The following is a 27,283-nucleotide window of genomic DNA, read 5'->3' as shown; positions in this document are numbered from 1 at the left end:
GCCTTCCTGACAGCTGGTGAGCAGCAGATCTTTATGCAGAGAACAAACCATTGGGAGATGCTCTGCTTTTGCATTCTTACCCGTCTTTGCTATGGAAAAAGTTACTAAGAGCTGATTGTCCTCTCCGAGTTCTTTGGTATGATCGATATAGAAACGCAATGCTCCTTTGCAGCCACACGAAGGAGTCTCTGCTCCTCCTTAGAGGGATGAGGTAGAGTAAAGAATGCCCGAAGAGTGATAGCCTGATTGATGCAAACTCGAGGGCTCTCTTTCAGTAGAAAGGAATTTCAGGCCCTCAAAACCAAACTATCAGGGAAGTAGGTTGTGTAAGGAGGATTTAAATGGAGAGCTTGTAGTTCACTCACATGCCAAGTCGATGGTATGGCAATGAGAAAGAGTTTCTGCAAGGTTAGAAGTCTCAACGGACAACTGCGCAGTGGCTCAAGAGGGGTGCACAGCAAGAACATGAGGATTCAAGTCCCACTTGGGCACTTTGGTAGAAACAAGAGCTACAAACCTTTCAAAAACCTCATCACAATTGGTGACTTAAATAACAAATGTGATCTGGCAATGGTAAGAAGGCTGAAAGAGCAGATAAATGGCCCTGAACAGCAAGTTCTAGGTGGGCAGGGGATAAAACAAATAGTAAACCTCCACAGAACTCTGTCTGTAAAAGGTCAATTTGTCAGGCGGCGCACCAATCCACCAATTTGTACCAACTGCGTGCATACCCAGATTTAGTGGAGGGATACCTAGCCGCCAGGATGACATCAACGACCTCAGGGTGCAGGTCGAAGGAGATCAATTGACGCAGCTCAATCTCCAAGCATGCAGATGGAAAGTGTGCAGGACCAGGTGCGAAACCTGCCCTGCTGCTGCAACCGAAGATCCACCCAAAGTATCCAATAGGGTGCCACTAGAATGATTTCAGTGGCACCAAGCCATCTGTATACCATGCACTTTCCACTGGATATGTAGTACAGTGGGCTCAGTAACAATATAGTACAAATAGTCTGTAGAGACAACAAAATATCATATAAGCTTATGTGCCACTGAATCAATTATGACTTCTGCGCCCGGATGAAGGAATTGCTTTTGTACCCTCCCTTTCCGAAACGCGCGTCGGAGCTTTGCCTATCTGGGTTATTTATATATTCAACTCATTACATAATCACTGTATTGTAGTTTGGTATGCATGTATTTGGTGTTGTATATTATTGTTTAATTGCCTTTATTTATATTATCTTGATGTTTGTTATATGTTTTTCTAATTGAGTGTTACATTATGTTTTGTTGGATTCTAATGTTAGTGGGCTTTCTCCAAGTGAGGTGTTAATATCTATTTATAATGATCTATATGTTTGTTATGAAGGTATGTGATCTTGAAAATTAATTTACAAAAATGATGTATAAAAAGAATGTGTATTTTTGATAATAAAATATTGACAACATCGATAATGCTGAGAATGTAATTAGGTACCTAGATAGTCTCACATGTAGAGAGGTGATTAATGTCGAGTGCTCTAATAGATTTGCACCTTTGGGTGACAATTTAGAGCCTGATGATGGAACAATTTCTAAACATCCAGACGAGATAGGGGACCATCCTCAGGCACAGTTACAAACAAATCCGGTATCACTGGACACTTATAGCCTAGTGGTAAACTTGACGTACTCCAAGAGGAGGTCAGGTCAATCAAAAAAATGCTTGAGGCCTTAATGTTCCAACTACCGAATTACAAGGGGGGTTTAATTCCTACTCCGGGAGAACTAGTTGCACCTGAAATAAAATCAGTAGGCATGATTAGGGGAAGTCAAATGACCAATCTACCGCCTCGAGTACTCAATAATCACCTTGAGTACCAGAATATAATGCAGTGTAAAAATCAAAGTACACACATACCTCCCTTGACCAAGTGCGGTAGAGTACAGGATAATAATTATGAACATCTCAAAAAGCCTATTTTTCAACACCAGGCCAGACACACCCATGCAAATCTGAGAACCCCTCACACAGATAGACCCATACGTCCTACTCAGGACCCCTGGTGGGGGGCAAGGGGCACTGAACAAGAGTACACTCGACATTTAGACCAGGTCAACCGTCTTGTAACCAGGGAGGACCCGGAATCATGTTGTGTATTTCTTACAAACGTCCCTAGATTGAAGGCGGGTAGTAGGGAAGACATGGACTCCCTACTTAACAAACCAGTCCACTGGATTAGACAGGAAAGGCAGTGTCTATCCATAATAAGATCAGACCTAAAAATTGCGGAAAGGATTCAACAAGACAAGGGTGACTTGGATGACATCAAGTTAACGTTTCACTCTAAAAACACCGCTGATAATTTAATAACTATGAACTTAAGATCCCATTCCTTTTTTAACTCCAGTATTGGCATTAGGCAGAAAAGAACCTGCCTAGCTGGCAGGGACATCGACCATCTCACCTTTGGGGGGGTTTCGAACCTTGAAGACCCAGACTGACTGACTAAAAAGCGGACTTGTAGCCCATCGAAAAAAGTAATACTTCCCATAGCCCCGGCACTACAATCTGCATCCGCACCTCCCCCTGTAATAGAGAATAATACTAATTATGAGACACCACATTCTGAGGGAGGTCTACGCACTTCCTCAGAGGAAGTGGGTAGACTGGATAATATCACTGAAACATCCTTGTGCTATACCAACCCAACACAATTAGTAGTAGGTTGTAATCATCCCAGCTATACTACCTCAAATTCTGTGAAGATGATAAGCTGGAATATAGCCGGCCTCACAAGAAAGCTCCAGGAACCTGACTGGCACGAATATTTAGACACTTTTGATCTCTGTCTATTTCAAGAAACGTGGGCCAGGGAACCGTTGCATAAGACGGGCTTTAGAACTTTTAGTGTAGAGGCGCGGCAATCACCCAGAGGCAGACCAGCAGGAGGACTCCTTATTTGGGTTACAAATAGCATCAATGCTATAATAGGAATAATACCATCGGAAACAGAGGATGTCCTGGGCCTAAGCTTTAAATTTAAAAATGACTCGAGGTTATTTTTATTTAATGTATATGTTAGGCTTAGAGAAAACTCCAAAGAATCAATTACATTACAACTATTGGAAGAAATTATAGACCCCTTACTCCCCATTGGGCCTATTTTAATTGGCGGAGACTTTAATTGTTGTTACGAACCGCTTCCAGGCCTGAAAGAAATTTTTGAGGATGAAGACATTGCCCTGGGTATACCCCCTCTAGGAATTACCAAACCCTCTAGAAGTTCTCCATCTGCACTACAGCTATTGAATTTTACCATAGCAAATGGTTTGAGATCATGCAATGGTAGAACTTTTTCGGACCCCCTGGGATCTAACACTTTCTCGAGGGGGTCCGCGACATCCAGGATTGACTATATTATGGTAAGCTCGGTTTATTGGGCCTACGTAAAAGATTTTAAAATTGACACTAGAAGAGAAAGTGACCATTTTCCACTTTGCCTAGACCTTCTAGAAGAATCGTTCCAGAAACACATAACGATCCACTTGGGACCTGGGAATGAAGTGAACCAGCCCATTGTGAGTAATAATAGAAGGGCAGTAAAATGGCCTTCTATAATGGGGAATATTGAATCACTTACTCATATATATAATAGTTTTAGCGATTTAGTGTCATCGTATCTAGACGAACCTTTAGGGACTTCACTGATTACACAGACTCACTTGAAATTGGCAAAAAGAATCGAACCATACTTGACAAAACCTGGGTTTATTAAGACAAAACGTACTGTTAAGGCTGTGAAATCAAACCCTTGGTTTAATAAAGATTGTGGTGAAAAAAAACAACTCCTAATAAAGGCACTCTATGCAAAGGACCCTTTGGCTATTAGAGAAGCGAGGACATTATATAGCAGATCCCTGAATGCAGCTCGCAGGAGCTAGGAAGACACAAGTTGGGGTGAATTGCTAATGGCAGCAAAAGTGGGCGACCAATCCTCATTTTGGCGGATTGTCGCGAACAGTAAGAAACCAGGTACCCAAGCTCTCGATCATAACTTGGATCCAGGTACCTGGCATAGGCACTTCGCCAACCTATATGCTTCCCTAGTACCTGCGACAAGTGGCCACACTAGCGACATCGGAAACCTTATGTCATCAACCACGATTGTTCTGTTGTCCTTCAGTATTGAAGACACTAGATTGGCTCTGGATACTATTAAGCCCTCAAAAGCACCTGGCCCCGATAGAATACCAGGTGATCTTTTTAAACACACACCAGATGTGTGGGCACCATACATTAACCTATTGAGTAACGCAATAGCAGGAGGGCAGCCAATCCCTGAATCCTGGAAGGGTGCGGAGATCGTCCCAATATACAACAAGCATTTGCATTGCAATAGGTCTCGCATTTATAAGAGTTTGAGCTATTGGCATTGTAAAATTACAATGCCTTTTATTTATGTTTTGGTTTTAAAACAAATAAAAGGCATTGTCATTTACAATGTCAGTAGCATAAACTCGCACAAAAGCAGTGTGTGGAGTGCAGCAGTGTGCGGCGTGCAGCAGTGTGCGGCGTGCAGCAGTGTGCGGCGTGCAGCAGTGTGAGGCGTGCAGCAGTGTGCGGCGTGCAGCAGTGTGAGGCGTGCAGCAGTGTGTGGCGTGCAGCAGTGTTTCGTGTAGCAGTGTGAGGCATGCAGCACTGTGTGGCGTGCAGCGGCGTGCAGCAGTGTGCTGCGTGCAGCAGTGTCGTGCAGCATGCAGCAGTGAGTAATGCAGCAGTGTGTGGCGTGCAGCAGTGTGTGGCGTGCAGCAGTGTGTGGCGTGCAGCAGTGTGCGGCGTGCAGCAGTGTGTGGCGTGCAGCAGTGTGTGGCGTGCAGCAGTGTGCGGCGTGTAGCAGTGTGAGGCGTGCAGCAGTGTGCGGCGTGCAGCAGTGTGAGGCGTGCAGAAGTGAGGCGTGCAGCAGTGTGTGGCAGTGTGCGGCGTGCAGCAGTGTGCGGTGTGCAGCAGTGTGTGGTGTGCAGCAGTGTGTGGCGTGCAGCAGTGTGAGGCATGCAGCAGTGTGAGGCGTGCAGCAGTGTGTGGCATGCAGCAGTGTGTGGCGTGCAGCAGTGTGTGGCATGCAGCAGTGTGTGGCGTGCAGCAGTGTGCGGCGTGCAGCAGTGTGAGGCGTGCAGCAGTGTGCGGCGTGCAGCAGTGTGAGGCGTGCAGCAGTGTGAGGCGTGCAGCAGTGTGTGCCGCAGCAGTGTGTGGCGTGCAGCAGTGTGAGGCGTGCAGCAGTGTGCGGCGTGCAGCAGTGTGAGGCGTGCAGCAGTGTGTGCCGTAGCAGTGTGTGGCGTGCAGCAGTGTGTGGCGTGCAGCAGTGTGTGGCGTGCAGCAGTGTGAGGCGTGCAGCAGTGTGAGGCGTGCAGCAGTGTGAGGCGTGCAGCAGTGTGTGGCGTGCAGCAGTGTGTGGCGTGCAGCAGTGTGAGGCATGCAGCAGTGTGAGGCGTGCAGCAGTGTGTGGCATGCAGCAGTGTGTGGCGTGCAGCAGTGTGTGGCATGCAGCAGTGTGTGGCGTGCAGCAGTGTGCGGCGTGCAGCAGTGTGAGGCGTGCAGCAGTGTGCGGCGTGCAGCAGTGTGAGGCGTGCAGCAGTGTGAGGCGTGCAGCAGTGTGTGCCGTAGCAGTGTGTGGCGTGCAGCAGTGTGAGGCGTGCAGCAGTGTGCGGCGTGCAGCAGTGTGAGGCGTGCAGCAGTGTGTGCCGTAGCAGTGTGTGGCGTGCAGCAGTGTGTGGCGTGCAGCAGTGTGTGGCGTGCAGCAGTGTGAGGCGTGCAGCAGTGTGAGGCGTGCAGCAGTGTGAGGCGTGCAGCAGTGTGTGGCGTGCAGCAGTGTGTGGCGTGCAGCAGTGTGTGGCTGCTCTAGCCGTAAGGCTACACCCTCTCCTCATTTAAATACAATACATACAAATGCTAGAGTGGATTGACCCTTTAGAAAAGAAGGAAATTAAATGGAGAAAATTAGGATGTGAGGGACAAACTGAAGGATCTGGTGTGCTGCAATGAGGATGTCCCATCAGTCAACATTGGTAGCGCATCTTGGACTTCTGGCTATGAGCAACTATACTATCATCCAGCATTGGCTACAAGTTACAAAGTGGGGTATCAAATAGAGAAGCTGACTTGTCGAGGAGCAGCTGGGACACACGTAGGCGGTTGCCATGGCAGCAGGCAGAAACCTACCATACAAGGGAAAGGTTTCTGTTGACCAGTGCAGAATTAAACAGGCAACTACTGTGAAAAACAAGATTTACATTTATTTGGGAACTGTTGCACCAAGGTAGAGTGGTCTGAGAGGCACACAGCACTCCAGTTTCACCTATTTTTACTAAGTTGTCTGCAGAGAGGTGCTTAATTTCCTTGCTTGCACTGGGGCCCACCGCACCTTTGCTGAGTCACGAGGAGAGACCCTCTGCCACGTGAAAGATGAGGTCTACGGCGACGCATAGGAAGCAGGGGGCAAATTTCACTGCGCAGGTGAAAAGTCACCAAAAGTAACACATAGTAGCTTTCAGCGCTGCACTATGACATGGTGCAGTAATGTGTGCGCGGCGCTATGCTGCCTCAAAGTGCACCACAAAACAGGAAGAGAGCGAAGTGCCCTATCCATGTGGACAGGGTGCTTCCCCCTCTCGCAACGGAACAGAACAACTTTGGTTGCTGTGTTGAGTAAAAGAACAGTATATTTTCCCCGCGATGTCTTGAAACGAAGTTCGCCGTATGTTGCGCAAGGAAAGGCCTCCGAGCTTCTTGATCGAGGGGGGCTCTTTTCCCCCTTTTGAAAAGCCAGCAGGGTCACACGGAAGGATGCAGGCTCTCTGGGGTTAGTGATACTTCAGGGGGCACACAGAGTGGGGGGAGGGAGTAAGGATCCTGGAGTAAGTTGGTAACTTTCCCGTACAACTGAGGGCGGCAGGAGAAAGGGCTCTTCTGCATCCACAGAAGAATGGAAGACAGAATGAAAAGAAAGAGCTAAAACAAAATGGCACGGGGAGGTGAACAAGAGAACGGGAGAACGGGAGAGGACAGAGAGGGGAAGAGGGTTAAAAGGAAGGCGCAAGTGCACAGAGAAAGATAACTAGTATGAAAAGATGGGATGAAAGGAGTGTTGGTGGCCCGCTGCCTTTAAGGAGCTATGTGAGGAGAACAGAGCGTCTTGCAGTTAACTGTAAGAGTTGAGCCTCCAGGCAGAAAACTAAGAATGGGGGCGGAGAGTAAGACAGTAAGCACCAGAGTGGGCTGTAGGAAAGAAGGAGAAGAAAGACAGGAGACAGCAGAACCGCGGGTTGATACAAAAGATAGGTTCACCTGGGACTTACCTTTCCGCCAAGAAACAGAACAGGAGTGGGATCATCAGCCCGCAGCACAGGAAGAGAGGAAAGTGGGGCAGAGGAGGTGGGGGTGGGGGTGCAGAGGGGTGGGAGGAGGAGAAGGGGGTGTTGAAGGAGGGAGGAGAGCTGGGATGAAGGCGGACCCAGCCCTGCAGCTGCCTCTGGTTACATGCTGGAGCTGGGAAGCTCCTGCTCTGGCAGCGTGGTGCGCGAGCCCCCTCACCCCGCCCCCCGCAGAGCACTCATTAGTGCCCAGGAAGCGGGAGCGCAGAACACGCAACGAGAGGGCGCCAGGGGGAGGGGCAGACACCCCTTCCAAAACACAGCGTCAGTGCGTTTCACTGTCAAAGCTAACCACTGTGAGAGGTGTTGAAAAAGAATCAGCGAAATTCCCTGAAAAAAGTCAAGTACAACCTTTAAGTTAAGAGCGATGCAAAGATACTAGATGATATTATCTTTCATAAAAGAGTGCGTTATAAAATTCAGTTAATGGAATATTATTAACCAGTCATTGACTAAACACTTCAGTTGTCTCCAAAATGGAATGAGAACAATTGGATGGAGTGATCGAAATACATTTTGTTAAAAAGCCCTACTAGACGTGTGCCAGTGGCGTCCCGGTAAATCACCAAACAAGCCCGGCGGAGCGTGGCGCGCGCGCGCTTGGGGGCGGGGGAGCGGACCCTTTGAAGTGCTCCCAAAAGGCGGAGTGCATGGCGGCACGATGCGCGTGATTGTGCGCGTGCTAGCCATGCAATCCGCTTTTTGGGAGCACTTTCCAGCCCGCTCTCTATAGTCTCGCTTTGCAATCGCTTACGCGATAGCAAGGCGAGACCTAAAAAGGGTGGCAGGGACGATCCCGCTAACTACAGACCTATCAGCTTGCTGGACATACTACAAAAAGTTTACGCTAAACAAATCCTGGAAAAGTTAAAAGATTGGATGTCTGTAAATAACATACTCTCCCTCTACCAAGCAGGCTTCAGGGAACGGACAAGCACCATAGACCAGGTGTTTCGACTGATAACAATAGCCTGGAAATATACCAGGCTAAGAGCTGGCCACTTATATGTGGCCTTTATAGACCTAAAGGCCGCCTTTGATTCTATCCCTAGAGATCTATTGTGGTCAAACTTATTGCAACAGGGTGTACCCAAGAATATCCTAATTCAGTTGGTTAGGCTTCACGAGAAGAACTTTGCAAGAGTACGTTGGGCCCAGGCGGGAGAACTCACCGAAGAAATACCAGTCAATAGAGGTGTGCGCCAGGGATGCGTCTTGGCGCCCACCCTCTTTCTCCTATATGTCAATGACATGGTTGAGTTCCTGAAAAGATCTAATCATGATTCCCCGAAGCTGGGGGGAATCATGTTTGTGCTCTCACCTTTGCTGATGATACAATACTATTATCTCAAACACCAAAGGGCTTGCAAAATCTCTTGAATTCACTCAATGACTACTGTAACTCAAAGGGCTTAGAAATCAATCCCGCAAAAACTAAATATATGTCAATTAGACCCCACAAATGCTTTAATCGCAATATTAAGTTGAACGGAACGAGTCTAGAGTGTGTGCCTAATTTTATTTACCTTGGTGTGAATATTGACTCCAAACTTTCATGGAACCCGCAGATTACAAAATCAAGAACAATTTTAATGCAAAATTCAGCTCCAATTTAAAAAAAACTGCATGCAACCACGTCAAAGGTCATTACCCCAGCCCTGGAAGTATATAAGGCAAGGGCCCAATCCGCCGCGCTCTATGGCTCAGAGCTATGGGGAGGGGGTTCCCTCGCGACTTTAATCAAGGGGGAAAATAAGATCTTGAGGAGATTTGTTGCTCTCCCACAAAACACACCATTGACCCCCCTCATGATGGATTTAGGCATAAAACGTTTGGGCCACAGGGCTGTGTGGATGTCCCTGTCCTACTGGATAAGAATCTGGATAACAGAGGAACTTCACATTTATAGACAATCATTAAACGAACTTTTGGCCCTAGATACTAATCTTAGTTTTCTGTGGTTTTCCCATATCCGTAAATGGCTGCTGGACTTGGGTCTGAGCAGATTCTGAGAAAACCCGAATCTACTCACTCCTGACTCAAAACAGGAAATAAAAACTATCTATTGGGATTTCATCGGGCATAATGTTGTTCTAAATTGTGACGTCGGTCGTCTTACTTCTCAATTTCTGACCTACAAAATAACCCCCCGTTTTGAACAATTTCTGGATGAGATTGAGCCTCAATTGACCAAAGTACTGTACCTTAAATTTAGGTACGGCACTCTCCAGATCAAGTCTTTTACATCTAAATGGGGGTCTGTCCAGACAGTGGGTGGCGAAATCGATGACAGGTGTACCCAATGTAACATAGGAACTAAAGAGGATGTTGCACACGTTTTATTTTTCTGCCCCGCCTATAGAGTACCTAGAAAAAAGTGGATAAAACCTTTGGGCAGGAAGTTAGGTGTTGGAAAACATCTTGAAATGTTGCGCATCCTAAAAACCGACTCTTCCAAACTAATTGTATTCGGTACCAGCAGATTCTTATTGGCAGCTAATTTTATTAGGTCCAAAAAGGGACTTAAATTTTAGATTTTTTTTTTTTTACTGTGACCTGCGGGAAATTCCAAAATATGTATTCATACTGTATGTAATGTAAATGTTTGACTCCATATAATTTAAGGGAAGTCATGTTCACACGTTTTTAGACAAAATTATAGTATTTTTAGATGAAGCACTTTGCACTTTATGAAAAATCAATTCTGGTTATAAATGATTACCTTGACTCTAAGTAAGCAATAAGCATAGACACGATATGCTACGAGCATCAGGGTGACTACTATGTTGCACTTTTGGTTAATACTAGGTTTTAAATGTTGTAATGTGTATTTTAACGAAGGATCAGTTCCACATTTGTATATAGATCTTATATATTTCTTGTTGGTATGTATGATGCTTTTATGATTCTGTGAATCGAATAAAGATCTATTGATATATATGATAATAAAATTTACAAATCACATGTTTGTGGGACAACTATATACTTATTTTGGATGTATTACCAAATATTAAAATATTAAGTGGGAAGATTTTGTTGTTTCAATTGTTGTATTTTCCCTGCTCTCTTCTCCCTACATTGAGATTTTCAGGGACCCTCTATTGTTCTCTTTGTACTAGAATGATTTGAGCCAGGTCGTTTCTGATCTTCTTCAGAATTCAGGCCAGGAACGGCAACGTGGAGTCCCGAGCTCCATTGTAGATGGAATGTGTCTCCAAGCAAGAGCTGTTTTGTACTGTCCAGTATACAGAAGTGCTAAGACTGCACATTCTCAGCAGTGGCTATGATCATACCCTGTTTCTCCCCATGGCTGGAAGATGGCCTATGCAACCTCTAGATGTAACTGCCATGCGTGATCGGCTAGGCAGCTGTGGTTGAGGTTATCTGCCATGGCATTCAAAGATCCTATCAGGTGGTTCACCAACCAGGAAAATCCCTTGGTGGTCCAGCCCCTTCCAGAGGTGCAAGGCCTCCAAGCACAGACCTCAACCTGCCTTGCTTGTTACAGTACCAAATGGTGGTGGTGTTGTTTGCAAGCACCTGCACCAGCTTTCCTTAAACGGCAAGTGAATCGCTCTCAACTGAAACAGTTTGGCACAAAACTGTACCATATAAAGATTAGCTCAGAAGAAAGGAGCGTCTGGGAAGGGGTCAAGTGAGACTTTGGCACATTGAAAATGAAACCCAACGATGTGAGGAGGTTCACCATCGTCTGGAGGTGGTTGGCGGCTGCCGGGACTAAGCCCGCTTTTAGTACAGTCATCAAGACATAGAAAAACTGGTAACCCTAACCTCAGTAGATGTGCTGCTACCACTGCCATTACTTTCGTGAACACCCAAGGGGCACTGTTGAGTCCAAAGGGAGGCACTGTAAACTGAAAATTCCCTTGGCCCACTGTGAAACCCAGGTAGTGCCTGTGGGCCTGCAGAATGAGTAAGTGAAAAGAAGCGTCCTGTAAGTCCAATGCCACAATCCAGTCTCCAGGGCCAGGTCAGCCAGAACTTGGACTAGCGTAACTTGACTTTGTCCTTCCACAAGAAGGCATTGAGAGGGGAGCGATCTGAAACTGGATAAAGATCTCCGTCATTCTCCGGCACAAAGAAGCAGCAGGAGTAAAACCCAGTTCCTACTTTTTAGGCCAGAACACTCTCTATGGCCCCTTTTGTGAAATAGGCCTGCACTTGCTGTTGTAAGACGGCCACCACAAAGGCAGTGAAAGGTGCTGCAGGGTAGAAAGAAAGGGATGGTTATAGCCCCGATGGATAATGTGTAGGACCCACTTGTCCATCGTCCCACCCCTGAACGGCATATTGGATCCTGCCTCTAATGGGGTGGCGGTGTGCTGCAAGGACACATTAGTGGTTTAGCAGCTCTGGTTGCTAGAGGGGTGGGGGACTGAGCTTGCCATTGTCCCTACTGACCTCGGGATCTCTGGGAACCATGGCCTCAGCCATGAAGTGGCTAGAAAGTATAGTGGGCTGGTGCTCGGGTCAAGCGTCGACAGAGAGGAAACCTCTCCTGTAACCCCAAAGAGGCTGACATTTGTGATAGAATTGCCTCTTGGGAGAACACAGACCTAAGAAACGTACTGTGGCTCTGCTCTCTTTAAAATGCTCCTGGGCTGAGTCCACTTTATTCACAAAAAGGTGATATCCGTCAAAAGGCATGTCCATTAATGTTGCCTGAATGTGACCAGAGAAACCTGGGCACCTCATCCAGGCACTGTGGTGGAGAGACACTCTGGTGTCATGGCACGTCTATGCAATCAGTTGTGTCCAGTCCTGAACGTATGGCAAGTTTTATGGATTCTCAGCCATCCTAAATAGCCTGCATGAGAGATGCCCAAAGGTCATTTGGAACAGCCAGTAAAACCTGAGCCCCCATATCCCAAAGGGCATGGGAATAACGGCTAACGAGGCAGTTGGCATTGGCTGATTGTAGAGCAAGGCTTGTGGAGCAGAACATGCTTTTGCCAAAAGTCTCAATTCCTTTAGACTCATGGTCCTGAGGAGTGGTAGGAAAAGCATTTGGATTGACCCTGCTAGTTGATGCCTGAACCACCAGGGTCTCCAGAGTGGCATGCTGGGTTAGAAAGGGAGGGTTGTCAGGTGCAGAACGATGGATGCGGGCATTTTGTCTGTTGAGGGGTGGCCCTGAAAAGGGCTTGTCCAAGGTGCCTCATTGAAGGTTAGGCCCAGTGGGATCCTGGCCAGGTTGAAAAACCTAAGTTAAAACATTAGTTTTCACTTTCACGGTTGGCAATCAGCTGCCATTAGCATCACACAAGCGAAAGAGACACTTTCCTCCATAGCAGGACCCGGGGGAGACACAAGGTCAGTATCAGACGAAGTGTAGTGCTCACCGGCAATCTGGAGTTCTTCATGCTAGTTGTCCTCATTATGTTGGGGAACACAATCGTCCCCTTCATCATAACTGTCATTGTCGAAATCTGTATCAAATAAGTTGTATAACGTCTGGGCCCAGAGTCAGAGGGATTGTCAAGAGGTTGGCAGTTGATGCCATGCGTGACTTTGGTTGAGGTCGTGGCGGATTCAGTTTCGAGTCAGACAGCTCCTCATACGGCATCAGCACTAGCTTCTGTGCCGATAGGGCCGGTGCAGGAGGTGGCGGCAAAGCAGGCATCAAAGTCAGGGCTGGATCCTATGTGGACCCAATGGGCACAGACGGCACCAAGGGTGTACCTGCCTGCGAACGCCGGGCTAGAAGCCCCTGCAGTTCCTTGGAGTCCAAGGTGTGGCAGAGAGAGCCGGTAACAATCCAAAGATCTGCAGCATAACATTTCTGAAGGCTTGCTGTGACATCACAAATGGACCTGGGAACTCAGGGTGTGTCGGGCTAGGCTCAGAATCAGCTCGATGAAGACTGGGAGTGAGACAGAGAGGCACATTAAGGTCCTTGCCCCCTACTTGGAGTTTGAGGGTGGTGGGAAGGGGTAATTTCAAACTTGGTTTACTTATGTTTCTTCTTTGACCTGCCTGAAGACTTCCACCGCGACAAAGACCTGCCACAGGAATGGTTTCGGGAGAGAGAATGAGACCTTCCTTTTGACTTCGACCACTCACGGTGTGGAGTCTTTTTGAGTTAGGCTACAGAGTTGGGCTTCGAGTTCCCCTATTGCCTTTGGGTTTAAATGGGCACAGTCGCCACAAGCCTTGCAATTGTGGTCCAACCCCAGGCACCACAAACAGACTTGGTGTGGATCTGTCACAGACATTTGTTTGCAACAGTCCCTGCACAGCCTAAAACCTGTCGTTTTAGGGGGGGCCACATTTTCCTTGCACACTGGATTTTAAGTCTAAATTTGGAGAAAAAGACTCTCATCCAAGACCAAGGAGTAGCTCCTGATTAGAGTCTGAAGGCGCAGAAAGAATGGAACTGACATCAGCAAGTATAGGTGGCACTTATATACTGCTCTGGACGTCACTTCCAGAGCAGAACTATGTCAGTGTGTAGCTGCAACACGCCACCCTCAGGCAGCATTCGGTACTGCTGAAATCTTTCTGGATCCAATCTGACACTTGGGGGAGTATTCACAAGTGAGAATCTGTGGTTCAAAGTATTTGCATGCAGAACCTCAAGAGTAGATCCTGATCTGCTGTACTTGCGTGCAACAAACTCAGGAACCCAGATTTTAGGTCTAGAATTACTGGATAAAAATAGCGCAGCCATCCACAGGGTGTTTCAGACCTGAACAGTATTTTAGTTACGTGTAAGCACATGCCAAGATCAGCCTGTTTCTCCCCCTCCTTTGCTGCTCCATCCTGTACCCCTTTGCAGTCACTGTGTCATAATTTGGCACCAAATTAACGACTTGTTGAATTCAGACGCCTCATGTATGAAGAATGCATTGGGTAATGGGGGTTGCAGTTTCCGCATCAACTTTTACTAAACGCTTTCCTATTTTGCAAACCAACCGGTGTATAAATAGATCGGTTCACAACATACAGAAGTGGAGTGGGTTGTAATTCGACCTACATCATAAATATTAATAAAGTAAGTCGCAAATTGCAACCCACTGAGATTGACTACAATCACAGGCATGGTGGCCTGTTGGTGTTTGTGATTAGTTTAAAATAACGCAATCTTTTATTAAAAATGCTTTCCTTTTTCCTAAAAGGAGATGGAATGTATTTCTAAAAAAAGAAAATGAAAATGTTTACAAACTTTTAATTAGATCAGTCAAAAAATAATTTGTCAGCATTCATAGAGAGGAAGGGGTCACTTGTGGCCCACAACCCCATGCAAATGAGTTACTACTTCCTTGGTAGTAAAATATGAATGTTTTGCAACTGGATTTCGGTCACAAAGCATTAAAACATACCTTAAGAAATCAGTATTTGGAAAAAATGCTCTTAAAAAGCTATTCAAAAAAGCAAGTTGTTGATGTTTACTAAACCCATTTAATGATTTAAAAAACCTTTTTCAAATCGTTAAATGGGTTTAGGGCCTTTAAAAATGTGTTCTAATTGTCGCGAGCCTTCAGATTTCCCAAACCTCAGGTTTGTGACCGTTGAAACACTTTGCCCATGAGGACCCAAATGCGGAACTGCCACACAATGGCAGCAGAAGCCTGCTTCAACTTATTGCAGAATTATTGCCTTGCAATGAAGGATGCATGAGCAGTGATGAGCTGCCAAGAAGTGCTTGAAGTGTGCAACACGTGGGGTCCAGATTGCTAACTGGACCCGTATTTGCAAAATACTACAGACACATGTGGGACGTCCATCACTGCCCATGTGCATATAATAGGAAGGCCAATGTTAAAGCAAGCAGATGTGGACACAAGACCCAGTGGATACAAGCAGCAGTGAACAAAAACAGCAAAGGACATAACTAGCAGTAAATAAAAGCAGCTGGGATACAAGCAGCAGTGGATACAAGCAACAATGGATACAAGCAGCAGTGGATACAAGCAGCAGTGGATACAAGCAGCAGTGGATAACAGCAGCAGTGGATAACAGCAGCAGTGGATAACAGCAGCAGTGGATAACAGCAGCAGTGGCTACAAGCAGCAGTGGGAAACTGCAGCAGTGGATAAAAATGGACAAACACAGCAAAGGATATAGCCAGCAATAAATAAAAGCAGCTGTGAATACAAGCAGCAGTGGACAAACGTGTGTTTGGATAACAGTAGCAGTGCTATCAAGCAGCAATGGATAACGGCAGAAGCGGATACAAGCAACAATGGATACAAGCAGCAGTGGATACTAGCAGCAGTGGATACAATCAACAATGGATACAAGCAACAATGGATACAAGCAGCAGTGGATAACAGCAGCAGTGGATAACAGCAGCAGTGGATAACAGCAGCAGTGGATAACAGCAGCAGTGGATAACAGCAGCAGTGGCTACAAGCAGCAGTGGGAAACTGCAGCAGTGGATAAAAATGGACAAACACAGCAAAGGATATAGCCAGCAATAAATAAAAGCAGCTGTGGATACAAGCAGCAGTGGACAAACGTGTGTCTGGATAACAGCAGTAATGCATACAAGCAACAATCCACAAGCAACAATGGATACAAGCAGCAGTGGATACAAGCAACAATGCATACAAGCAGCAGTGGATACAAGCAACAATGGATACAAGCAGCAGTGGATACAAACAACCATGGATACAAGCAGCAGTGGATACAAGCAACCATGGATACAAGCAACAATGGATACAAGCAACCATGGATACAAGCAACCATGGATACAAGCAGCAGTGGATACAAGCAACAATGGATACAAGCTACAATGGATGAACAGCAGCAGTGGATACAAGCAGCAGTAGATGAACAGCAGCAGTGGATACAAGCAGCAGTGGGAAACTGCAGCAGTGGATACAAGCAAGAGTGGATGAACAGCAGCAGTGGCTAGAAGCAACAATGGATACAAGCAGCAGTGGATACAAGCAGCAGTGGATGAACAGCAGCAGTGGATACAAGCAGCAGTGGGAAACTGCAGCAGTGGACACAAGCAGCAGTGGATGAACAGCAGCAGTGGATACAAGCAGCAGTAGATGAACAGCAGCAGTGGATACAAGCAGCAGTGGATGAACAGCAGCAGTGGATACAAGCAGCAGTGGATGAACAGCAGCAGTGGATACAAGCAGCAGTGGATGAACAGCAGCAGTGAATAAAGGCAGCAGTTGTTAAAAGCAGCCACTGCCACAACTGTGCTCTACTTGTTCATAATGCGAAGGAAGCGGCTATCAGGGAGCAATGGCCACAATTCCTAAAGCAGCCTCTTTCTTGCCCAACATAAAAGGAGGGATGGCTGCACTGCACGCAGGGACGATGGCATCAAAATGTGCCATTCGACAATCGCAGCTTTCCAGGCTGGTAGTGACTTTTGCAGGTGGTCATTCTCAACTGTAAGAGCAGACACTTTCTAACAGTCAATAAAATAAGCAACTGGCCACTGGGATTGGAAGACGAGCCCCATAATAGCCATTTGACTGGAATGCTCCTCACCATGTGCTATGCCTAGGCCCACCTCAGCCTCGAGCACTGCTGGACCCTACCTCTCCCACAAGAGCTCCAGACACTGAAGGCAGTCGTAGCAGTGATTAGCACCTGCTCTATCCTCATCAGACCGCAGAGACCACTGAAATCACCGAGTCGTGATGAGGATGCTTTTAGTATGTAGGGCTGACACCGGGATTAACATAGCAAGAGCCTTACTTCTCAGACTTGTTGGCGTTCATGAACAAGGGTTCCATGTCCGAGACCCCTTTGCTGAATTCCTTGGTCTTCTTCTTCATTTCATCTCTGAGCTGGATAGACAGGTTTTTCATTTTGACCAGAGCGTCCACCACTCCTGCACAGTGGCGCTCGACACGATCGCTGTGTAGCAGCAATTCCGCTGAGGACAAGAGAAGAGAAATACTCTGACCAGCTTAGCCAACACCAGTATGATTGTCTCAGACTGTGTCATGTAGAGTGCGCTACACAAAGATGGAAACAACCCCTGAAGCCCTTGCAAAAAGCCATCCCGGTTGTCCCACCTCCTACTTTAACAGGTCTACAAGCTGAATCTGCTAAGAAACAAATCTTCTTTACTACTGCATGTAACTAAATACTAACCTCTACTCACCAACGTGACACCACATCTCAGGGTAGACCAGAGTATGGTTTTGAATCAATTAGGCTGCAGAATTAGTAAGAGCACAAAATACTGTGCCTTGAGGAATTATGAAACTTATTCAACCAATGGTATTCATTCTACACCATTGTAGGCTGAGAGGACATGCATAGAGTCATGAAGCGTAATGTGGGCATGCGTCCGCATGTGGGAGTGAAGTTTGAGGTATGGGTGGAAGTAAGCCAAGGTGGCCACATGCTGTTGGCTGTTAGTGCTGTTTTACTTTACAGGAGAAAACTCTGATCATATAAACTGTGAGCGCAGTAATCAGCCTTAACTTAAAAGTTCTCAAGAAACGCTGTTAATTTTGTGTGCAACTTAAACATGCAAAGAACTCCAGCCATTTCAGTGGTCCATAGACTAGTGCCAGGAATTTGCTACTTTGTGAACTATATTGCTCTGCTTAGAGCCTCTGCCCTCTGCTACTACTTACTGTACAATGCCTTCTCCCACTACACAGTACCTCCTCCCACTACACAGAGCCTCTTTGCATTGTACAGTGCCTTCCACTGAAGAGTGCCTCCTACGGATGCAAAGTGCCTCTTCTTACAGTAGAGTGTTTCAGTGCACTGCACAATGCCCCCTTCATGTGCAGCAGTGCTGCTTTGCTTTGTAGCTGGACAGACTTACATCCACTGTCTCACCACTGCTCCCATAATTCAGCAAGTCCTCTACCCTGTTCCAGACTTCCTCTTTACCCTGTACCTCTTCTATGCTGTGCCTCTTCCCACTGTCATGCCTAAACCTACCACTGCGCCTTCCACTTACCTGCTCTGACATTGTGGATATCCTTCTCGATGCGCTGACTCCTTGGTTGGTGGAGGTGCAAGCGCAGCTCAAGCTCCGACTTCAGCTCCTCCATCTTGGCTGACACCACACTCTCCGCGTTGGCCAAGGCTTGGTCATACCATTTCTCCAGGTGCTCGAAGAACCCCAGGCGGATCCTACACATGTGGAGCCAAAAAACAAGATCAGGATGGTGGCAGTGTGGGTAAAAAGACATACCCTAAAGTCCTACCTCTAATCAATAAGACATGCTGCTGACAAGAAAGACCACGACCATGGTCTTCAGTCATCACCAGGAAACAATAAGGCACTCTACGAGGCCTAGGTAGGCCTGTAGAGTGCTTTTTAAATGAAATAAAAACAAAGAAAGGTGTGAAGTGCATTTTCACAGCCTGAGGGGCATTGAAGACTAGGCCCTCTAATCCCTACTGAGCACACTCTGTTTTCTAGTTCATGTCTTCCCTCGGGTTTCCTTCTATGGACACTGTAAGCACATGATAAAAAGGTCATCGGCTATGAGTGACCAATATAGTATGTAGTGAGTGACCTGCTAAGAGTTCATGCGCTCCAATAGGCATATACGAGAGGTTCTCTACCTCCATTAGCAATTATCCAAAGCACGGTTTCTCTTTCAGGTCTTTCCAGCTCATCTCTGATTCCCTCACGCTGAGGGTTACAAAATACCCAATAGGTGCTTTTAAGTTTTGCTGAGTTTGAGATTTCCAAATTTCCAAATCAAATGTCTTTGAGTCACATCTTCCTCCTCTGTCATTTATCTTACATTTTCTCCCTCGTATCTTTTTCTATATATCTCTCTTGATCTATGTAACTCTTTCCTGCTCTTTCTCTTTTCTTTCCCAAATCTCTATGTTCCATTTCCCATCTCCAAGTGTATCTCTCTTTTTTTTTCCCCTCATTCGCCTCTGACCCCAGCTAACTGGTAATCTGCAAGTTGCCACTGTTACTCACTTGGAGAGGCAGGATTTACTTTGATGATTTGGGGTCCAGCCCGACCGTTTTTCACCCGCCTACCAGGGACTCACAAGCTTCCTACCTGTCGCTGACCTCTCGTTGTTGAGGAGAGGGTGGTCATACTCTCCCCTGATTTGGAGGGACAAAAGATTGTAGGCGGGGCACCCCCCTTAAATCACCGTTTCCTAGTACACCCGTGATATCGGTAGTGTCCAGCACAATCTGAGAGCTTCCCGAGAGGCTTAATCATAGGACAAAAAGAAAGAAAGATGACAAAAAGGTGGTACAAAAGCATGATCGTGATGACTATCTAAGCTGGAGTCCAGTTTACCAGGCAATCCCAAATGGCTCTCTTCTTGCTATTTTTTAGTCTGGCCAAATCCATCTTAGATGTTCTATACAATGAAGAAAGCCAGTCAGAGTGTGTAGGGGGCAGAACCTCGGCCCATCTCTTCTGGCCAGCAATATAGCAAAAAACAGAAAACCTCTATTAGCACCAGTTATATCCTCTTGGATGCCAAAAATTATTAGACTGAGTGTGATACATAATGGGTGTCCTAGGATAGACTTTATGCTAGCCCCCACTTTTTCCCAGTATTCCGAATTGGCAGGGCAGGTCCAAAACATATGTGTGTCCGGGGCTCTTCCCATGTTGCATTTTTTACATTTAGCTGGTGGGCCATTAGACATCTTAGAAAGCCTCGCCGGGGATAAATAGGCCCTGTGAGTGGTGAAATAGTGGTTTCTTCTCAGCCATGCTGGCTTCACCGTTGAAAATAGAGTCCCATACGAAGTCTGCCAGAGCTCAGCCCAATCTACCTCTGGAATTAATTCCTCCCATAATTCTACCGCCAATCTAAAAGCCCCATCTATGGCTTCCTTGATTGCCCAATAGAAAGATGATACCTCCTTTTTTCCTACTAGCTTTATTACCAGATGTTCTTCTAGGGCATTTCCCCGCCCTATCGGTGTTTTTTGATTCTGCGACCAACTCTTTACTGTAGATATTTAAATCTGGACATGCTTTCATCCAGTTTCTCATTAAGAGTTGCCCAAGAAAGGAGAGAGCCATCTTCCGTTAATTCACCCCATGTTAAAAGCCCTGCTGTTTTTAAGGGTATGGCTAGGGCATAAGCAGCTGGTCTCAAAATGTTTACATACGCCGATGACTCACAAATTATATTTTCCCTATCTAATTGTGACAATGATTCCCCCTCCCTCCTGCAGACAGGCCTTAGGAACATCGCCACCTGGATGAGCACTAATATGCTTAAACTCAACGGCAGCAAAACAGAGGTTCTAATAGTGGGTCCTAACCAAAACCTCTGGAACTCCAGACACTGGCCATCTGAAATGGGCCCACTACCAACCCCGTCGCGACAAGTCCGTAATCTTGGAATTACCATTGACAATGGCCTCACTATGGAGCCACAAGTTAACAATCTCACAGCCACCTGTTTTACAATTCTGAGATGGCTTAGAAAAATCATTTGGATGCTCCCAGACGACACACAAAAGTCTGTGGTTAACGCCCTTATCACCTCCCGCTTAGACTACGGCAATGTTCTTTACCTGGGGGTAACACAGGCAGTCATGCGACGTCTCCAGCTGGTTCAAAATGCTGCAGCCAGACTGCTATGCAAATGCAGTAGGAGGGAACACATGTCCGGTCACCTTAAGGCGCTTCACTGGCTAAAAGTTATAAATAGGGTCAAATTCAAAGCTCTCAGCCTCATGCATAGAATAAGATGGGGCAATGCCCCTAGATACCTCCAAACCCTAGTGCACACTTACATGCCTGCTCGCTGCCTGAGGTCTTCCACTCAAGGCCTTTTCTGTGTTCCCAAAACTCTCCGAGTAAGGATGGGAGGAAGATCTTTCTCCCTTTTAGGCCCTAAGCTTTGGAACTCCCTCCCACAATCTCTCCGTTTGGAAACCCGCTACATTCATTTCCGCAAAGCCATTAAGACCTGGCTTTTCAACCAGTAACATGCTCCGGTCTCTTTCTTATGACCTTCTCCTGCCTTCATTCTTTTGCTCCAGTGTTCTATAGCGCCGGGAAACCCTTTTTGGGTAGCTGTCGCGCTCAATAAGCCCAATAAATAAATAAATAAATAGGGCATCTTTTAGACAATTCAGTTTCCCAGGGCTGTCCCACAATGGAGCTAATCTTGAGTAGTATTCGATACCCATTACTGCTCTAACTCTGGCCCATATTTGGACCGCACCCCATAAAACCTTCAGCCTTACTTTCTTAAAAAAAATGTTGTCCCCATATTTAAAAAGGAAGCCTTCATGCGGAAGCCCCGCCTGATCTAACATGGCTTTAAACATCTTCCCTCTAACTGATAAATCTGGAGATTTCAGCAACATTCTCGAGTGGGTCAGTTGGAACGCCCATGCATAATACTGAATATCTGGAAGTGCGAGACCTCCCTTTTCCCTTTTGTGTCTTAGTTTTTTCCAGGAAATCCTGGTTGACTTATATGCCCACACAAATGAATTAATTGACTGCTGGAATCTGTCAATTATTGATTTGTCAAAATGTAGTGGTATGGTATTGAAAAGGAATGTTGCCTTTGGGAGAATTGTCCTTTTAATCAAATTGACTCTACCTAAAATAGTTAAGGGAAGGTGAGCCCAAGATCTCATTAGTTTTTGACTTTCTTTTAGAGAATTCAGGAGATTTACCTTAGCTATGTACCTCATCTCATCTTTATTATGGTGTTTGCCCTTTGGCAGGTTCCAGGTCATGATCTCGGTCTTTTCTGCATTGATCTCGTAGCCAGAGACTCGACCAAATTCTTCAGCTAAACTGATTACTGAAGGAAATGATGACTCTAGATCTGACGAAAAGATAAGAATGTCGTCTGCATAAAGGGCTACCTTCCTCTCCCATGTGCCACTCTTAAATGGTAAGATAGCTATCTCCTCCCTGAGACACCGAGCAAACGGCTCGATGTACAAATCAAAGAGGAGTGGAAAGAGGGGGCAGCCCTGTCTAGTTCCTCTCTTGATACTGAAGGGTTTAGTCAATTTACCATTGACCACCAACCTTGCCGAAGGGTCACTGTATATGAGGTTTATGGTTTGCCGAAATTTTGGGCCAAAATTTAATTTCTCCAATACGGCAGCAAGGTAATTACAATTTACCCTATCGAAGGCTTTTGTTGCATCTAGTGTCATTACTGCCAAGGGAAGACTAAAATTCGAGGCAAAATCTATCGCAGCTATTAGGTCGTGTGTTAGATCAAAAAGATTCCTGCCTTTCATAAAACCCTTCTGGTAAGTATGCAATAGGTCTCCTGCAACTGGACCCAACCTGTCGGCCACAATCCTGGTAAAAACCTTATAGACAGAATTAAGAAGGGAAATAGGTCTATATGACCCACACTTCGTAGCTGGTTTACCCGGTTTTAAAATCAGAGTGATATTTGCTTCTCCCCATGAGGACGGTGGTTTAGCCCCTTCTATCAAGATTTTATTAAAAACCATGGTCTCCTCGCCCAGGGATTTACACACTTCGGCAGGAAGGCCATCCCGCCCTGTCGCCTTGCCTGTTTTTACAGGCTAGAAGAGCCTTCCTAACTTCCTGATGAGAAATTTCCACCTCTAGCTTCTCTCGTTTGGTTAATTCCAAAACTGGCAGATGGATCGTTTCTAACCAATCCTTTGCCGATGTGATGTCTACACTGTAGGAAGGTGGATATCTGACTATGGTTACCCCCAACTTTTTGCCTAGTGTCTAGCTGGTTTTTCGACTTAGTTGGCCTGAGATCCTGCCATTCAGGGTCTCAGGCTGTCTGCTCTCTCTTTAAAATGGACTCCATGTACCCTAGGTACATTCCCAATTGGTAAGGATCACCTTATTGGACCCTGTACAGTGTACCCTAGGTACCCAGGGCATAGGTGTACCCTAGGCCTCCCCAGGGGCTGCAGCATGTATTATGCCACCCCTGGTCTGGCCTTCCAATCAGACACAACTGGCTGATCACTCAGCTGGGGCAAGGTCGTGTAATCACCCCTTGCTTAGATATAGTATGCCTATATCTACCCTTATATATAGACACATGTGTACCTATCAGTCACTCCTATGGCAGGCCTTAACAATCCTGGAGGCAGAGTGCTTGGTAACATGTGAGATGGTGCTCTAGCATGAGCTGAGCCTGTCTGCAGCTTTCGGAACCAAGTCCTTATAGCTGTTCTATGATATAGCCTACCATATACTCTTAAAGTGCCTTATAATCTTAGACGGTTATGGTAACTATGGTTTGGCTTTATCGAAACATGTCGTGTAAGGTGTCTAACACTGTGGAATAATACCCCCATGCCATTTCTGGACATGAGGATATTATTCCCCCCTTCTAGAGGGAAAGGCATGTTAAAATCATACTTCACTGCTAGCCTCTGACCAAAGCCTCAGCATCACAAAATGGATGCTGCTGCCACGACACAAGTCTGACCTCCTGCAGCTGGGAGTGATCCCAGCCAGGGAGGCCTGGACAATAGGTTTCCTGCTTGGGGAGGTGCTAGCACCTCCCCAGACAGCCTTTAGTGTATTGGGGCAGGGTGGGCTGAAAGGAATGAGACATGCCTGGGGCACACAAGGTGTTCCTTGCATAGTCCAGTTCAAACCGGCGCTGGGGCACTCCAGCCCCAGCTCTGGCGCGAAACTGGACAAAGGGAAGTGGGTGTAACCACCCCCTCCCAGGTCCCACCCATAAGGCGTGACCTAGCAGGTATCCCAGCCCCCCAGATTAGTATAAGAGTGGGAGTTGGGCCTCAAGACTTTAGATTATCCTGAACCTGCAACTTGAACAGAAACTCTGGACCTTCGACATTCGACGAAAGAAGAAGACTGAAGAATCTCCCTTGTGGCCAAGGAGTGGCTACCCTGTGCAAACAGGCACCATCAAGAGACTACCCTTTGCTTTGCCCACGTTCTACGAGGAACCGACTGCAGAGCCCGACCAGAGCCTTGACTTCCAGACTTCTCCGACCCTGATCCACATCCACAGCAGAGCTGAGATCCGTGGAGGCGACGAGCGACGTGGGACCGGCTACCTGGGAAAAGTGGCTAGTAACTTCAAGCGCAGCTTCTGAGGCACCCTCGAAGTTGTGCACCGGGGATTGAGAAGCCCCAACCCCAAGCATCATCTGCACCGAAGATCAGCCCCCCACACTCCACGAGTCCTGCGTGGGGCCCTTCTGCATTTTCCTGCTTGCCGCGTCTGTCCGGTTGCTTGCCCGCTGGCTAGTGGCCTTTGTGACGACGCACCCTGAAATCTTCTGCGCTGGTTTGGCTCCTCCAGACTGGCTCCCGCTTCTCTGCAAAGAAGAAGCACCCCAGACCTTCCTGGTCTGCACCAGAAGCAAGTCCTCCGTTCTTCGTGGGTTCCGCTTGCCAAGGCTTGGTGAGTCCTAGTCCAGCTTCGACGCCGCCGACAGCAAGAGCCTTCGTGGGACAGCTCGCCTTCTGGTCCTGGTCGTCCTCGACGCTTCCTGGTCCTCCTGGCTGCAGCGACAAGCTTCACCTTCACCTGCAATCTTCACGACATCGCCTGGTTCCTTCCTGGTTCCACGTGGTCACTGGCTAGTGACCTGGACTCTGTCCCTTCTGCTTGCAGGTCTCCTCTCTTCTTGATCCCAGCCTTGGGATCCACCGGACACTCTTCACTGACTGCCTGTCAGCATCTTTCTTCAGGCATCCATAGGAGTCGACGACGAAAACCGACGCATCTTCACCCCTATGCACCCGCAGCCTGTGGGCTAGGTAACTTGGGTACTCCGGTGCTCATCAGGATAGTGACTATCCTAGTGTCTAGTTTTCCAGTCTCGACTTCCTAGCTACTCCGGAAGTGTCCTAAATCTATCGTTTTCTAAACTGTACTATTGCTAGTGACTTTTACGCATTACGCGTGAGTGTTTCCACTCTGCACACGAATCACGTGGGCCTCCCACTTCCTAACTAACGCTAGTGTAGTGTAGCCCCAGCGATTCCCTAGGCCTAGGCCTACTCTATTTCCGTGACAGTGGTCCTTATACCACTTACTTAGTATATGGTTTGCGTGGCCCCTAGGGCCTAACTGTATTACTTACCTGTGTGACTTAATGTATGCTTAAATAAGACTGTGTTGTACTTACCTCTAATCTCATAAAGAGTGCTGAGGGTTTGACTAGAATAAATACACTTTATTTTATATATATATCTGTTGTGGTGTCCTTTCATTTGGTATTCAAGGGATTATATATGGTATCACAGCTGGCTTCACATGCCATTCAGAGTTTAGCCTAAGACTGCTCTTGTCCATGCTACCACTAGGATAGCTGGTCTATAAGGTTGACTTTACAACCAATCACCATAAGGGTATTTGGACTGATATAAGGTGTACACTAGAACTAGTGACATCATACATCAGGCCAACTTCTCACATACACTATTATCCTCATCATATAGTTCCTTTAAAAAGGTATGGAAAGCATCTCCTATCTCTTCTTCGTTACTCGTTTTAGTATTTGCATCGTCTATTTGTTTTTATCAAATTGCGCACTCTGTCTGATTTGGCCTTCCAGGTTAGTAATCTGCCTGCTGCCTCGCCGTATTCAAAATGGGCAAGCTTGCTCACCTCACACCTATTAGATATTCTAGCCTGAACTGTACTATCTAGTTTGGCTTTCAGAGAGTCCAAATTTGCTATTAATAGCTGAATTTGATCTTGATTGATTTCTTTAATGATCTTCTTTTCAACCTCCTTCATTTGTCTCTCAATAGATATTTCTTCCCTATACTGCTTGTTTTTATACGACATCCTATTGGTAACTAAACCCCTCAAAAAGGATTTGAAAGTAGGAAAATTTGTATCTCCTGAGACAGATAACCAATTCCAGACTCATCCAAAAGAAGGGTAAGGTCAAATGACCTGACCCTTTGCTAATTTCAAGTCCATCCAGATTGCTGCATGATCGGATAGATGGGGGGTCAAGTAACCTATATCTTGGATGTTGCCTCTAAGATCGTTGCTTATTAAAAAGTAGTCGATCCTGGATTTATGTCTATATTTTTTATTATAAAAAGACACCCCAACTTGGGTGCCCGACCTTTCCCTCCAGATATCGACTAACGCATTTTGTATCATCATAGTTTTTAAATAGGCTCTAGACTTAGATGGGAGATTTGCCCTACTGCTTGGGGTTTTATCCAGTATAGGATTCAATACTATATTAAAATCCCCTGCAAAAATTAACGTGTCAGGCAGCCCCAGCAAATTAGAGAAAATTATTTTCAAAGTTGAGGGGTCATACCGATTTGGGCCATAATACCCAACTATTGTGATTGGCATACTTTCTACAGAGATATTAGCTATAACACATCTGCCACTATCATCAGTCAAAACCTTCAAAAGACTAACATCCACTTGTTTTTTGATTAAAATAGCAACCCCCCTAACATTTGCCGATTGACCAGAACAAAGACAGTGTTCTACCCACCTAAGTTTCCCACAGATTTTCATAATTTCTTCTTTAATAAGGTGGGTTTCTTGCAGGATGATTATCTGTGCAAGCTAGTCCTTTAAATACTGAAAGATTTTTTTCCCTCCTGCTCCTAACTCGGAGGCCATCTACGTTCCATGATAAACAATGAAGCATTCTCATGGAGGGTTAAAGGGACCGCAATTATACTCAACCTCACCCCATAAAGTATCGGCACCAAACCGAAAACAGCATTAAATAAAACATACTGGGGTTAGAAGTCGAAAGAGGATTTTTTTTTTCTTTTTTTACCCATCTGCTCCTCCACCTGTGCTACCTCCACACCACCCTGACATCCCATCCAATTCCCCCTGGAGAATCCTTCCCCTATTTACCTGGACAAGTCCAGATTCTGCCTGCCGGTAAGCCCTGCTCTACCTCATTTTTACCTAATATTAGTGCTACACCCCGCTAAATATGTAAGATTATGTCGTT

The 27,283-nt window shown here is 46.3% G+C and overlaps 1 protein-coding gene across 2 annotated transcripts in view; it reads right to left on the bottom strand.

Moving 5' to 3' along the window:
• The window catches only part of CCDC180 (coiled-coil domain containing 180), a 592,866-nt gene that overhangs the window by 253,959 nt on the left and 311,624 nt on the right, over positions 1 to 27,283 (bottom strand). For both annotated transcript variants that reach the window (XM_085613885.1, XM_085613886.1), the window contains exons 19-20: positions 18,329 to 18,504; positions 17,101 to 17,281 (exon numbers count right to left, since the gene is read on the bottom strand). In XM_085613885.1, coding sequence (XP_085470011.1) covers positions 17,101 to 17,281; positions 18,329 to 18,504 — 357 coding nt within the window. The remainder of the gene's footprint in view (positions 1 to 17,100; positions 17,282 to 18,328; positions 18,505 to 27,283) is intronic.

The sequence above is a fragment of the Triturus cristatus genome, chromosome 1_2 (genome assembly GCF_964204655.1).
Source record: "Triturus cristatus chromosome 1_2, aTriCri1.1, whole genome shotgun sequence".
Lineage (NCBI taxonomy): Eukaryota > Metazoa > Chordata > Amphibia > Caudata > Salamandridae > Triturus > Triturus cristatus.
The sequence above is the reverse complement of the archived record's forward strand: the minus strand, read 5'-3'. Positions and strand labels throughout refer to the sequence as shown.